General features: G+C 54.1%; 3 protein-coding genes across 3 annotated transcripts; all 3 read right to left on the bottom strand.

Annotated features, from left to right (window-relative positions):
• Positions 1–461: 461 nt before the first annotated feature.
• Positions 462–2,262, bottom strand: MIND_01324900 (Fungal-trans domain-containing protein; the record flags this gene model as incomplete). Its single annotated transcript, XM_037369699.1, has 8 exons — positions 462–612; positions 665–743; positions 798–1,543; positions 1,594–1,734; positions 1,783–1,903; positions 1,950–2,000; positions 2,049–2,162; positions 2,214–2,262. 8 exons carry the CDS (start codon positions 2,260–2,262, stop codon positions 462–464), a joined length of 1,452 nt encoding a protein of 483 aa, XP_037214197.1.
• Positions 2,263–3,260: 998 nt separating this feature from the next.
• Positions 3,261–4,544, bottom strand: MIND_01324800 (AB hydrolase-1 domain-containing protein; the record flags this gene model as incomplete). Its single annotated transcript, XM_037369698.1, has 5 exons — positions 3,261–3,429; positions 3,480–3,761; positions 3,806–4,146; positions 4,203–4,336; positions 4,391–4,544. 5 exons carry the CDS (start codon positions 4,542–4,544, stop codon positions 3,261–3,263), a joined length of 1,080 nt encoding a protein of 359 aa, XP_037214196.1.
• A 695-nt stretch (positions 4,545–5,239) lies between these two features.
• On the bottom strand, positions 5,240–7,677 carry MIND_01324700 (Amino-acid permease BAT1; the record flags this gene model as incomplete). The annotated part of the gene is made up of 17 exons (XM_037369697.1): positions 5,240–5,334; positions 5,423–5,513; positions 5,561–5,593; positions 5,647–5,991; positions 6,038–6,330; positions 6,380–6,407; positions 6,458–6,779; positions 6,826–6,871; positions 6,918–7,003; positions 7,052–7,061; positions 7,109–7,144; positions 7,193–7,228; positions 7,276–7,285; positions 7,334–7,393; positions 7,441–7,449; positions 7,505–7,526; positions 7,580–7,677. 17 exons carry the CDS (start codon positions 7,675–7,677, stop codon positions 5,240–5,242), a joined length of 1,620 nt encoding a protein of 539 aa, XP_037214195.1.
• Positions 7,678–12,983: the final 5,306 nt, after the last annotated feature.

Raw genomic sequence — 12,983 nt, 5'->3', positions numbered from 1 at the left:
ATGATGATCTGCTCCCGCAATCTATTCCGCCGAAATTACTGCACATTTGCAAATGTGCTCCTATCTACGACTCAAGGCCACGAAATCTACCAAGCTTGAAGCTTGAAGCCTGAACATTGAATACTTGAATTCTCAATGTAGAAACAGCTAGAAAAAGGAAACATTTGTGGGCACCCACTTTCAGGGTTCAGTTGAAACTAAATTTGTGAGGGTACAGTATCAGTATCAAGTCCTTCAGACAATTACAAGTGGGATATACCATACAACAGTCAGGAATCCAAGGAGCGGGCATGTCGTGTGTCTGTAGAAATACAAGTGTGAGTGTAGTCTAAGAGTTCAAAGCAAAAGAGTGGTATGTTGCTATCGAGGCCGAGACCGCCAGAAAATAAGTTTTGAACGAACGGCACCGAGCGGACCTATATAGAACCACCCAAATTAGATCAGAGCAATCAAATAAGCCTTTACACACCGAACGCGAAGATGGGCGCCCACGCCACCAATATAAGCGCGAAATGCTGGGTTCCGAGCTCGGCTGGTGTCCCATGAGCGCCGCCGCGTGCAATGTCGGATAGTGGAGTTATAACAGACAGAAGTTGCGTGATCACGAGGAGGCTAGAGTACATTGTCAGAGCTGAACTCGGGGAATGGTGGCGACAAAACGCACAGTTGGAATGCAAGCAGACTGCGGATAAGCGAAGGAAGTTTGGGAGGATTGCGGTATGCTGTTGCGGCTTTAGATGGGACTTGGAGAGGAATGTCATCAAGCCATCTTTGAAAAAAAAAAGACAGACACCCACGGGTCGCAATGTCGTCGAATGGCTCAGATGATAGATCACCAATCCCACTGGCGCTGGAGACCAACAAATCGCCTTGGTACTGCATGTTGGCTGCCAGCTCGTTGGGTGAGATGCGGTCGCTGTTGTTGATCGACTCGCTCCGAGGCTCTGTCTGTATAGTGGGGCTTTTGGATCGCAGTGGCGTTTGGACGTCGTCCCCGTCGACTTCGGTATTATATAGGCCAAAGAGCTGGGCAATCGAGGAGTGCGGCTTGACTGCTTGGACGGTAGTACTCCTCAGATTATTGTTACCTGCCGTAGCCATCGCGGCAAACGAAACACTGGAGACTGTGTCGAACGATTCGTCGTCCAACGATGATGATGTCGCGCCTTGAGCGTGAGGCGGCCCGCTAAACGGAAGGTGAAAGCTGCGAAGTTTATCGTCCAAGGCAACGGCCTCTTTCCGCGGTTGTGTAGTGGCACGAACAGAGGACGAGGGAGATAGAGTCGTAATAGCTACTCCACGTGGACTCGTTGGAGGACTAGTGGTTGGTGTTCCAAAGCGACTAGACCTTGACTTGAATAATGATTTGTCCGACCTCGTAGGCCTCACGGTAAAGCGGTCGAGGTTTTCGAAGTTGACAGAGCGACGTGCGCGGAGTATGTGTTGGTGAATCTGAGAAACTCGTATGACGGAGTGGATGGTGAAGCAGAGACAAGGAATCGTAATGATGAGAGGAGGGCCCCCGAAGCTCAAGAACCTCAACCTCGTAGTTGTTAGGATAACCTTTCTTGTAACTGAACGCAAACAACACACCATAGCGGATGGGGTACGCAAACCATACCACCGGAAATATTGAAGTCGGAAAAGAATATGACGAACGTGACATGGACTGTTGTCGCAAGCAAAGGAAAGACGAGAGTGGGAAGCAGATAGTATGCTCGCCATTTTAACGCGCTGCAGTAGAGATCATGTAACTGAAAGCACATCGAGCAAAAGACAGACTTTGATTCATCGGATGAGCTCCATTGCTTTGGCTTTGCGACATACAACGTCGTTCCAGTAGTCAGAGCAGCGAGAATACCCGCAAGGAAGAAAGACGCGGAGCCGAAACCAAGGACTTGTACTAGTAGCGTCATCAGAACGGAGTGCGCAACCAAAAGGATGCCCACCCAAACAAAACGCGACAGGCATTTTCGCGGGCTGCATTTGCCAAATCAAGCCTTGAACGAAATGAGATAGAGGAAGCGATGCGTTAGCAGGGCACACACCCAGCAAGAAGATGACCTCGATTATAGTGGCACCGACCGCATACGCAACTGGAGCCCACAACCTTCCTGTAACCGATCCGAGCAGAAGAAGGACCGCCCAGCAGCCAACTACGCCTTTTAGAAAAGTGAATAACTTGACCATCATAATCCTGAACTTATACGTACCGGTAAGCGACAGCGCAAACCAGGCGAGTTTGAGACCGAACGGGAGCATGTAGATGGGGGGCCGTGAGTGATGCGGGACTGCGTTTTGTATTCGGCGCTATTGAGCGATAGAAGGGTGTCAAATCGAGTGGTGGGAGTCCGATTGGGGAAGCTGGCGTGCGATTGGGCTGGCCTCGGAAGGAATGGCTCTATCATATCTTCGAGAAGGGCCTGGTAACCGAATCACCGCAGTGGCTTATGGCGTGCCCGGGATCATGCCTATGCCAGATTCGTTGAAGGGAGTGCATTGGGAGATTGCCGCTCTCCGTGGTACATATTGACTTCGTCCACAACCATGAACAGGTCTACCAACGGCGTACGGCGCAGACAATCATTTCCGTGCGGCTGGAGGCTATACATTTTGGATACCCCGCTCTATCGCCATATCGTCACGAAAACGAAGAGGAAGTTCCATCGGTGGAGGTGCACTGTCTCTCCAAAGTTTGAGTTGAGCTTTCTGTCCTCTGTACAGAAAGGGCTCATGGTTCAGAGTCGAGGAGATGAGCCATAAGCCATGGTCTGGGTGTGCACTGGGTAATCTCAGCCACAATATACCGGAGTTTAGACCGTTCGTCTCACAATGTCAACTTGTGGCGGGAAACCACTTTTTTCCTTCAAACGCGTGAAGACTGTCCGCCGCAGTTCCATTCGGTGGAGCGGAATGTTCGTATTGGTTCTTCGTGGTTGGACAGCAAGGATGGTTTTCCGTAAATTGACGAAATGGCAACGAAATGGACTGGAGAGAAAAGCTGATGTAATCGATGGCTCGCGGTCACGACAGCTTACCTAACATGTGGGCGAAACAGACCTGAGAGATCGATATTTCAATTTATTTCAAATACACTATCATACACGTCTGAGTATTCTCAAGCCCAAAAGGCCAGCCGCCACCCTGGGCTCAAGAGAAGAGATTCAAGGAAAACAAGTAGGTCCAGCTCCTGTAAAAGCAAAAGTACAAATGATATATGGTCCAGATCAAACAGCGCAAGAGAAAGTTTGGGTTCCAACTTAGTCTGAGTCATCATCCTCCGAGTCGGATTCGTCGCCCAGGCTCTTCAAGAACCCAGCGGCGTTTAGCGCGGCGCTGAACGGCGACACGGGAGATGATTTGAGGGCCGTCGGGATATTCTGCTCGGCGGCGCACTCGATAACGTGATCGTATATTAGTTGGTTGACCCTGGGACTAGCGTGAGGAATATTCCTGTGAAGAAATGATTGCCAGCTTACTCCTTCGGATGCGTGATGTGTCCCCACTGAGGAGCCTCTGGAACATCTTCCAAGCGCACGCTCTCTACGCCAGCTTGTAGCATGGCCTCGCGCAAGGCCTCAGTCCCAGCCCTGTCGTATGCAATGTCTTGGCCGCAGTGGACGAGCAGCACGGGACACGCGATCCCGCGAAGGGTAGGCGGTGAACGCTCAGTGAAGAAACTGACTGTGGTGCGCTCATATGCATCAAGATTGGCCGCAGTCTGATGCCGTTTGACCATACCCAGAGCAATGTTGATGACACTGCTAGTGTTAAGAACAACGCAAGAAACCATCAGACGACATACGGAGCGATCAAAGGGTCTTCGACGCCATTCAGGCCGAGTTGAAGGGCCCCAGTTACAGCATCGAGCAGCGCTGATTCGTCCACTGGCTCGGCCTGACATTCGCTTCCGAACGCCGCCGCCCAATATTCCAGAATCTCGCGTCGCCCCTCCGCAACTTCTGCTGGCTGAGAGGAATTAGGAGTTGGAGGAGAAAGCGAATTAAGGCCCACCTCTTCCATCGCCGGAGGAGAAATAGCTGTAAGTGATGCTACGCGTTGGGGCCAGAGAGCAGCGAGCTCTATTGCGACCATAGCACCCAAGTTAATGCCTACGATATGAACTGCTGGGAGAGCGAGGGCTTCCTGCCAGTGCGTGTGACGGTGAGCTCAAGAGAACTGGCATATGAGGGTCGACGAACCATAAACTTGACTACATCGTCGACCGCCTCGCCGACGTCGTAGCTCGGCTTGACTGGCCCCACCGAATCCCCAAAGTTGCGCAGGTCCACGGCGACGAGGTTAAATTGGCGGAGGCGAGCATCAGCGAATTGATCTATCGGAATGGATTGAGGATTCAACTCGAATGTTAATGACGAAGGACGCGTACAATGGAGACATATTTGCCCAAGGTAAAGAGGATGAAGAAGTAGAACGGTTGGGAGAGACGGATTGATCGCTTTGGCGCTAGGCGAAGTTGGGGTCGCGATTGTGTACGCAACGGCGAGTGGTCCGCCAATACTGTTGATGGAGACTTGCTGCATCTCAAAGGATAAAAACAGGTGGGAGGTGGAGCGAGAGAGGGAGAGGAGAACGATGGTGGAGCCACATCCTCCCCACCTAGCATTTTAAAGGCAGGGTAAATTTAATGAAGCTCTCCGTGTTACTTCAGGAGGTCTTTGCCAGAATTGACAGGGAGACATAGCAACGAAGGTTCATAACCCCAGTTGAAATTGTGAATGGTTCTTGGCTTCTTCGAGGAAAATCCTCCTCGTTTCGCTACATGTCGAGAAAACATGAAGGATAAACCATGCATCAACGAGTTGCAGCTTGGAGTCGGGGACTCGGGGTACAATGGGTCGACGCCGTCGTTGACGAAAAACGTGGCCGAGAAAGTCAAGCCGGCTCCTCCGAGTCGAAGTTAGGGGTAGTGTCAGTTCTCGAATGACATCATGATCTCCACCCATACTTACCTCATCGAGGTATTCCGTCAATCGACTGATTAGCTCTGCCGCCCCTTGCGTCTTTCGACATCTATCGCAACTGCAGCCAATGTCGGCCGCCATGCACGTCGCAACCAAGAGGAGGATGCAGGGTTGGGGAGGCTAATGAACTCTCTTGGCCTTCCAGGTTATCCCGCCACGACGTACATTCGAAATACTGATAATTATATTCAGCTCCCGCCGAGCCTAGCCGAGTTGAGAAGGCGTTGCAGGGCTTGCCAGTGTTTTGACGATGGCTATGCCGATACTACAACACCATCCTTCGCTGCCTTCTCCTGCTCGAATTTCAGGGCTTCAGAAGGCTCCATGACATTGATCCCCATTTCTTCGGCTAGAAAGACAGAAGGACATCAACATTACTTGACCGACAGGAAAGAGGAGACGGAGAGGAGAAATGAAGAAGCTGAAAACAAACGCACCCGCGATTTGCTTGACCGGACCAGTAAACCATTTACGCGCGCTGAGGAGCCAAAAGCCGAAGCTGTAGGTGATGACGATGCCCACAGCAACCTGGAGGATCAGTGAGTAGAGGAAAGGTCTTCATTACGGAAACAAACAATCGAATAGTTGAAAGTCTGGGAGTCAACAGGCTGTTTGCACATTGAGAGACGAACAACTTGGCGCAAAGAACACAAGGACATACGTTAACTTGGGGTAGGATGAACGCAATCGAAATGAAGAGAATCCACAAGACAGCAATAATGGCGATAGGATATGATAATCGACCGAGGTGGAAGGGTCCTCGAACGAATTGGTCATGGTTGATGATATGGAGGGCAATGGGTATGCCATAGGAGATGTAGAGCCCTATAGTCGCGATGGAGGTAGCTGCAGCGAAAGCAACTGAGCTTCCTAAACTCGGGAGGCCGAGACAGAAGCTAAGGAAACAGGCCAGCCATACGGTGCGAATAGGCGACTTCCAGCGTGTATTGACGTAGTTGAAGAAGGTATGACCTGGGATACCACCATCACGCGCGAACGCAAACATCTGCAGATGTAAGATCATATTCAGCAAGAAATCATAAGAAACCTACCATTCGGGAGTTACTCGTGACCGAGAAAGTTCCACAAAAGAACATGGCGCCTATAACGATGACCATAAGGACAATGGCACCATTCTCGCCGACAGTGTCAAGGAAGATTTGAGTAACGGGTTGTCCCGTAGGGCTCGCTAGCGTCGCGTCAAGATCTTGAATAGAGAACAGCAGGCCGAGAATGAGGAACCAGCCAAGGACGGCAGAGACACCAATCGCCATGATGATACCGATGCTACCCGACATGGCCGCATTTTTGGTTTCTTCAGTCATATGTGCGCTGGCGTCAAAGCCTTTGTATTTGAGTCAGTGCAAGTCGAGTAGTATGAAATGAAAGCGTACCGGTTATGGTGTATTGGGACATCAATATCTAACAAGGAACATCAACAAGAACTTCGACGTTCAAGAAAAAGTGAGCACCCCAATGACCACAACGTAAGCATGGCTTGCCCTTGAGCCCCAACCCGGGTCACCGGTCCCATCCAAGAACGTCTTGAACACGAACTCGGCGCTCTGGTGATGGGGAGCTTTGGCAAGGATAGCAACGACGAGGGAAAACGTTCCAATAGCGTGCCACCAGACGGAAATGTTGTTTAAATGCCCCAGGATATTGACGCCGAAAGTGTTAATCGTGCCTTGGGCGATGAGAACAGCGGCATAGATACCAATATTGGTCTTCTCGTTCGGGACGAAATCGGTTTTCAGAGTGCATGCGGTCGAAATGAAGGTCGCGCAAGCGAAACTAGACGGTTCAATTCTCTCTCTCCATTCTGTAGGAAGAGACATACCTTATACCAGTCGTCACAGCAACTTGACCCAACAGATTGAACCAGCCTAAAGCATTCGGCACTAGCAATCAGTGGTCTTGGGGCCGACTTACCGGTTACCCATGATGCCAAAGGAGCGCCTTTCGGTTTTGACAGCATCGCGGCCCAGAAGTACGGGCCGCCGGAGGTCGGATGGGCGCTGAACAAGCTTAAGATACTAGCTGAACATAGACATCGAAACACAAACCTGCAAATTTCTGTAGAACGATGAAAATGAGGAAACAACTCAAAAAGAAACACGCACCACCCATAGCGAGGCCAACCAAGCTTGTGAAGAACGCTGCATGCGGTCAAACAACCCAGATATAATTTTGGATAGCTGACATACAAACAACGACCCAGCCCCACACCATGACAGCGGGACCTAAACAACACTTGGTCAAGGCAGACCGATGGACTGCAAAAGCATACCTCCAGTATTCTGAATGAATTGTTAGAAGGCCGATATAACCAGCTTTATTGACTCAACTAGTCCGTACAGGAAGAGAGATGGGATTCCTGTTATCACAGAGATAATAGAGAAGGAGACCTGCAAGCTGGTCATCTTCCATTGACGGACTTCAACGAGACGCCCACCCCAAAGTTCTACGAAACTTGCATAAGAAAACGCGTCAAATACTACTACAACGCGTCTACACACCTGCATGAGACCTAACTCTCGACTGCCACCGACAAACGGTCAGCTCGCGCATGCTTATCTCCCGGGTGGACATACCGCAATTCTTGCTTATAGCCCATCCGCGCCAGCTCGACCTCGTCTGCCTCTATTGCGCTCGCGACCTTGGCATTCTTTTCGTTGTCGAAGTCGGACATGGGAGTGAAGAAGGAGAAGCCCAAGGTTACATTATGGCAGAGGCACCATGGGAGATTTTTACCCAAGTGAATTGTCTAAATGTGAGCGTGGCAGCAGCCCGTGGCTGCGATAAGCACAATCACAAGGAGAGGTCACATCAGATGGTTTGGTGTGACGACACCAATTTAATGATAAGGATGTTTTTTGTTTCAGGTTAGTGGCTTAGCATTTAAATTTACTTACTTGTGTGGTAGAGGCTTCTCATCATGATTAGATTTACCTGTGATTAGATGCTAGGTTCGGTAGCTCTCCGATGCAGGTATATACCATATTATAAACAAACAAACAAATATTGGGTTTTTATGCAAAAATGGTGACCCGGAGCTACCCTTTATTGTGAGAAATCAGGTGCCAAAATGGGCACCTAAACTGCCACCAAATAAGCGGCCCAGATCCAGTTTCACATAACGAGGAATCTTATAATATGAAAACAGCTCGATGCTGGCTGTAAGGGCAACCCCGGAGGCCTGAGATCAAGGTCCTAGCAGGGGAGGATCCAAAGCGTGAACATTGGTAAGCGAATACAAATGAAGCTGACCTAGCAGGGGAGGATCCAAAGAGAAGAAACTCTAAGGGTCCGCCTGCTAGGGAGCTGACTATATACTGCTTGTCCGTAGCTGCCGCTGTCGGGCACAGAAGGCTTGGGCGGCGTCGCAGGCGAGGTCCCAGGGCGACCGTCGGGAGGGCGTTGACGGATCGGTGATTGTGCGGGCGAGATGGAGGGCCGGACCGGAGACGGAACCGGAGTCGGACCGGAATCGGAGGCGTCTCCGAGGGGCCGAAAGGGAGGTTCCCCTGACATCACCCCCCCCTTTGAATGCGGCGTCCCGACGCATAGACCGGAACGGAATCGAGTCGAAGGTCGCGGAGGCGATGTGTCGTGGCTTGCCAGGGTACTTACGATAGAACTCCGCAATTTTCTCCGGGCGAAGACGCGGTCGAAGCGGACCCATTGGTCGTGCGATGCGTCGTAGCCTTTCCATCTGACGAAGTAGTTCAGCCGCTTATACCTCACCCTTGCGTCCAGGATTTCCTCTACTTCCCACTCCGGGACTCCGTCCTCGAGGTCCGGAGGGGGCTGGTCGTAGCCGGGGCGTCCGTCGAAGGGGGTCGTCCTGAGCGAGCTCGAGCTTGACGACGGGGAAGACCGGGTGGAGCTTCGAGTAGCGCGGAGGGAGGTCGAGCTTGTAGGCACCTTTGCTGATCTCCGCGACTATCTTGAACGGTCCAAGGCGGCGATGGGAGAACTTTTCCGAGGGGCGAGTCGTCCTGATGTCAGAGGCATCCAGCCAAACACGGTCGCCAACCTTAAACTCCGGAGACGGAGTCCGTCTCCGGTCGTAGTAGCGCTTGTACTCCTCTTTGGCCTTAGTGAGCGCGGCCTTGGCTTCAGCAACACCAGTGGCGATCCGGTCGCGGAACTCGTTCACTGACTCCATGGCGGAACGGACTCCGGGTTCGAAGCCCATGCGCGGGAGCCGTCCCGTGTCCGTCATGAAGGGGACCTGCTGCGTGGAGGAGTGAACGTGGTTGTTGTAGGCGAACTCCGCGGCCGGAATCAGCTCATCCCAGTCGTCCTGCTGGTAGTTGGTGAAGATCCGCAAGTACTGCTCCAGCTCCTGGTTGACGCGCTCTGTCTGACCGTCTGTCTGCGGGTGGTGACGCGGTGGACGTGGCGGGCTTGATGCCGATTAGACGCCAAAGTTCTCGGGTGAAGTCCGCGATGAACTGCGAGCCGCGGTCGGAGACGTACTTCTCCGGAGTCCCATGGTGCCGCCAGACATTCCGGTAGTAGAGGCGGGCTGCCCCTACTGCATCGACCGTCGTATGACACTCTGAGAAGTGGGCGCGCTTTCCGAGGGTGTCAACGACGACCATGATCGCGTCGTACCCATGGGCTTCGGGAAGCTCTACGATGAAGTCGACGGAGACGGTATGCCAGCGTTCCGGGGGCGTTTCCGTGGGGTGCAGCTCTCCGTGGGGCAGTCTCCGGAGTGCCTTGGTGCGACAGCACAAGTCACAGGTCGCAACATACCGGCCGATATGGCGAGACATCTGAGGCCACCAGTAGTTCCGGGAGACCAACTCCAAGGTCTTGAAATGACCTGCGTGTCCGGCGACTCGGGTGTCATGGCAGAGCTCAATGATGCGTCTCCGGAGGTCCTTGTCTTTTGGTACGACGATCTTTCCTCGGAAATGGAGAAGACCGCCGGAGACAGCCCACTCGTCAGAACGTGAAGAGCGGGGGCCTCGAGCTTGACCTTGAACCTTAAGAAGTTGCCGGGCCGCTAGTGCGACGGGCTCCTCCAGGTCAGGCTCACCGGAGAGGGCATCACGGATGTCACGGAGGAGTTCAGAGCCGGGACCGGAAACGGAAACGCCCTCGAGTGCGCGGACGTGGAAGAGTTCAGGCCGCAGAAGGACGACGTCGGAGTTGTCGGAATCGACTCCGTGGTCGGGTCTCCGGGAGAGGGCGTCAGGCCGACCCATATCGCGGCCAGGCTTGTGGTGCAGCGTGAAGTCGAACCGGGAGAGGTACAGAGACCACCGGGCCTGTCTCCGGTTGAGGTGTTGCGTCTTCCTGAAGTACTCCAAATTCTTATGGTCAGTCCAAATCTCGACAGGGTGCGCGGCGCCCCTCGAGGAAGTGTCTATACTCCTCGAGTGCGCGGATGATCGCGAGCATCTCCTTGTCGTGGATTTCGTAGTTGCGCTGGACATCATTTAAGCTTTTGGAATAGAATGCTACAGGGTGCCACTTCCCGTCCGGGGCGGATTGTGAAAGAACCGCCCCGTCGCATAATCAGAGCTGTCCGCCTCGAGTCGGAAAGGCCGTGTGTCGTCCGGAATCGCCAGGACCGGTTCCGAGGTGACCGCGTCCTTGATCGCTTGGAACGCGGAGGCCTCCGCGTCGCCCCAAGTCCATTGCTGGTCCTTCTTGGTGAGCACGAAAAGAGGGCGCGCAAGGGTCGAGAAGTCCCGAATGAACCTGCGGTAGAAGTTAGCGAACCCGAGGAACTGCTGAATGTCCTTCTTGTTTTCCGGAGTCGGCCAAGCGGAGACGCCTGCGACCTTGACGGGGTCCATTTCGACGTGGTTGTGGGAGATGATGACTCCGAGGTACTCGATTGACGATTTTTCAAAGTCGCACTTCTCCGCTCGGAGGTACAACTTGTGCTCTCGGAGTCGCCGCAAGACCTCCTGAACAATCTGCCGGTGTTTCCGGAGGTCGGAATGGGCGATCAAGATGTCGTCAAGGTAGATCATGACGTCTCCGGAGAGGATGAGGTCCTGAAAAATGTCATTCATCATCGTTTGGAACGTCGCGGGAGAGTTTGTCAGGCCGAAATACATCACCAAGGGCTCGAACAGGCCTCGGTTAGTCCGGAAAGCCGCTTTCCACTCGTCACCTTCCTTGATCCGGACGTTGTTGAAGCCCCAACGGACGTCGAGTTTGGTGAAGTAACGAGCGCCTTTGAGCCGGTTGATGAGGTCGTTGATCAGCGGAAGGGGGTACCGGTTTTTGACAGTCATCGCGTTGAGAGCACGGTAGTCCTGGACGAAGGAGTCCGCCCGTCCTTCTTCTTGACGAAGAAGACCGGAGACGCCATCGGAGACTTGGAGGGGCAAATCCGGCCCGTCGAAAGCCCTTCCTCGATGAACGCGTCGAGCTCGCGTTGCTCGAGGGGCGAGATGGGGTACACCTTGCAGTTGGTGGGCTTAGCGTCGGGGACGAGTTCAATGGCGTGGTCCCAGGCTCTCCGCTCCGGTAGCGTGTCGAAGGACTCCTTGTTGAAGACATCCTGGAACTCCTTAGCCCAGTCCGGGATCTCGGAGGGCGGAGGGGCGGAGTTCCTGGCGAAGGCTTCGGCCAGGCGTTGCGAGACAGTACTGCCAGCGCGTATCTCCTCCGAGGGGCGGAACGAGGTGTAGAAGATGCGGTCACCATCTTCAAGCTGACCATCGTCATCGTCATCGTCGGAGTCCGGCGTCAGATCAGGCAGGCCGGAGTCGTCACCGGAGACGGAGTCGTCTCTGTCATCAGACCCAGAAAGGTCCATGGCGCAGACCGAGGGGAACGGGCCGGAGCGGAGACGCTTCTGAAGCGACCGGAGTCGCCGCAACTCGGTCCGTTCGACCCGCTCTTCCTCACGGCAGGTCGAGCAATTGCGGGGGCACCGTGTCATCTTGACCTCCTTGGTTTCCCAATTGATCTCTGGGTTATGTTTCCGCAACCAGGAATACCCCAGGATGAGGTCTTGCTTGCCAAGATGGGTGACGGCCAGCTGAACTCGTTCGGCATGGCCCTTGTAGCGCAGGACCAAGTCCGCGATCTGTTTGATGGAGCCAGCGTCATTGGGGGTGCCATCGACATTGAAAACCGGAATCGGCTGATCGAGGGTGCGGACCGGAATGCCATTCCGAGCAACATAGTTCGTGTCAATGAAGTCGGAGGTGGCACCACAGTCGACAAGCCCAGAGAGTGAGAGCTTCAGCGCTGGTGGTGGACTCGAGCTCTAACGGGAGGTGGAGGGAGTTCGCCCCAGGGGCAGCGGCAACGGTGTACTGCTTGGGCAGTTTCTTTTCCCAGGCAGTGAGGCGGCGGAGGACGATGACCGGAGTCGCAGGCGGAGTCGGAGACGGAGTCGAGGCGGGGGCAGGAGAGGGTGTGTCTTTCGTTTCGGGCTCATTGTAGGGCAAGGAACTGCATTCATCATACAAAGAGGCAAAACGATTTATAGACGCGAACAAGGGCACACCAGTCACTCGTCGCGGGGACAAAATCCTCTCCGGCCATCGACTCCGCTGCCGTCTCCGGCAGGGCAGCTGTGTCCGTGTAGCGGGCGATCAACTCCGCTAACATCTCGTCACCGAAGTTGTTGGATCACCTCGTCGAGGATGTCCATTGAGCGGACATCGGCGGGGAGGGGGCAATCCCGGGCGAGATGGTTTGGGTCGCCGCACCTGAAGCAGGCGCGACGAGGGGCACCCCGAGCCCTGGTGCGATCCAACTCCATAGGGACGGGAGCTGGAGGCGCCGGAGCGGGCGCGGGCCGCGGGTGGCACGACCGGAGCCACCGCGCGGAAAGGGGCCGGAGCCGGGATGCGGTTGACCGGAAACGGAGTCCGAATCAAACCGCCAGGCGTCTTGGGGGCGGCTGACTTGATCAGCTTGGCCCGGACCAGGGCCTCGTATTGACAGAAGGCCCGGGTGCGCCAGCTAAGGTAATCCCGGAGGTCCGGGGGGTCATTCGAGGACGTGATT

Source organism: Mycena indigotica (genome assembly GCF_014461135.1).
Source record: "Mycena indigotica strain 171206Taipei chromosome Unknown Mind.scaff0014, whole genome shotgun sequence".
NCBI classification, from domain to species: Eukaryota; Fungi; Basidiomycota; class Agaricomycetes; order Agaricales; family Mycenaceae; genus Mycena; species Mycena indigotica.
Note: the sequence above shows the minus strand (reverse complement) of the source record. Positions and strands in the feature narration are given on the sequence as shown.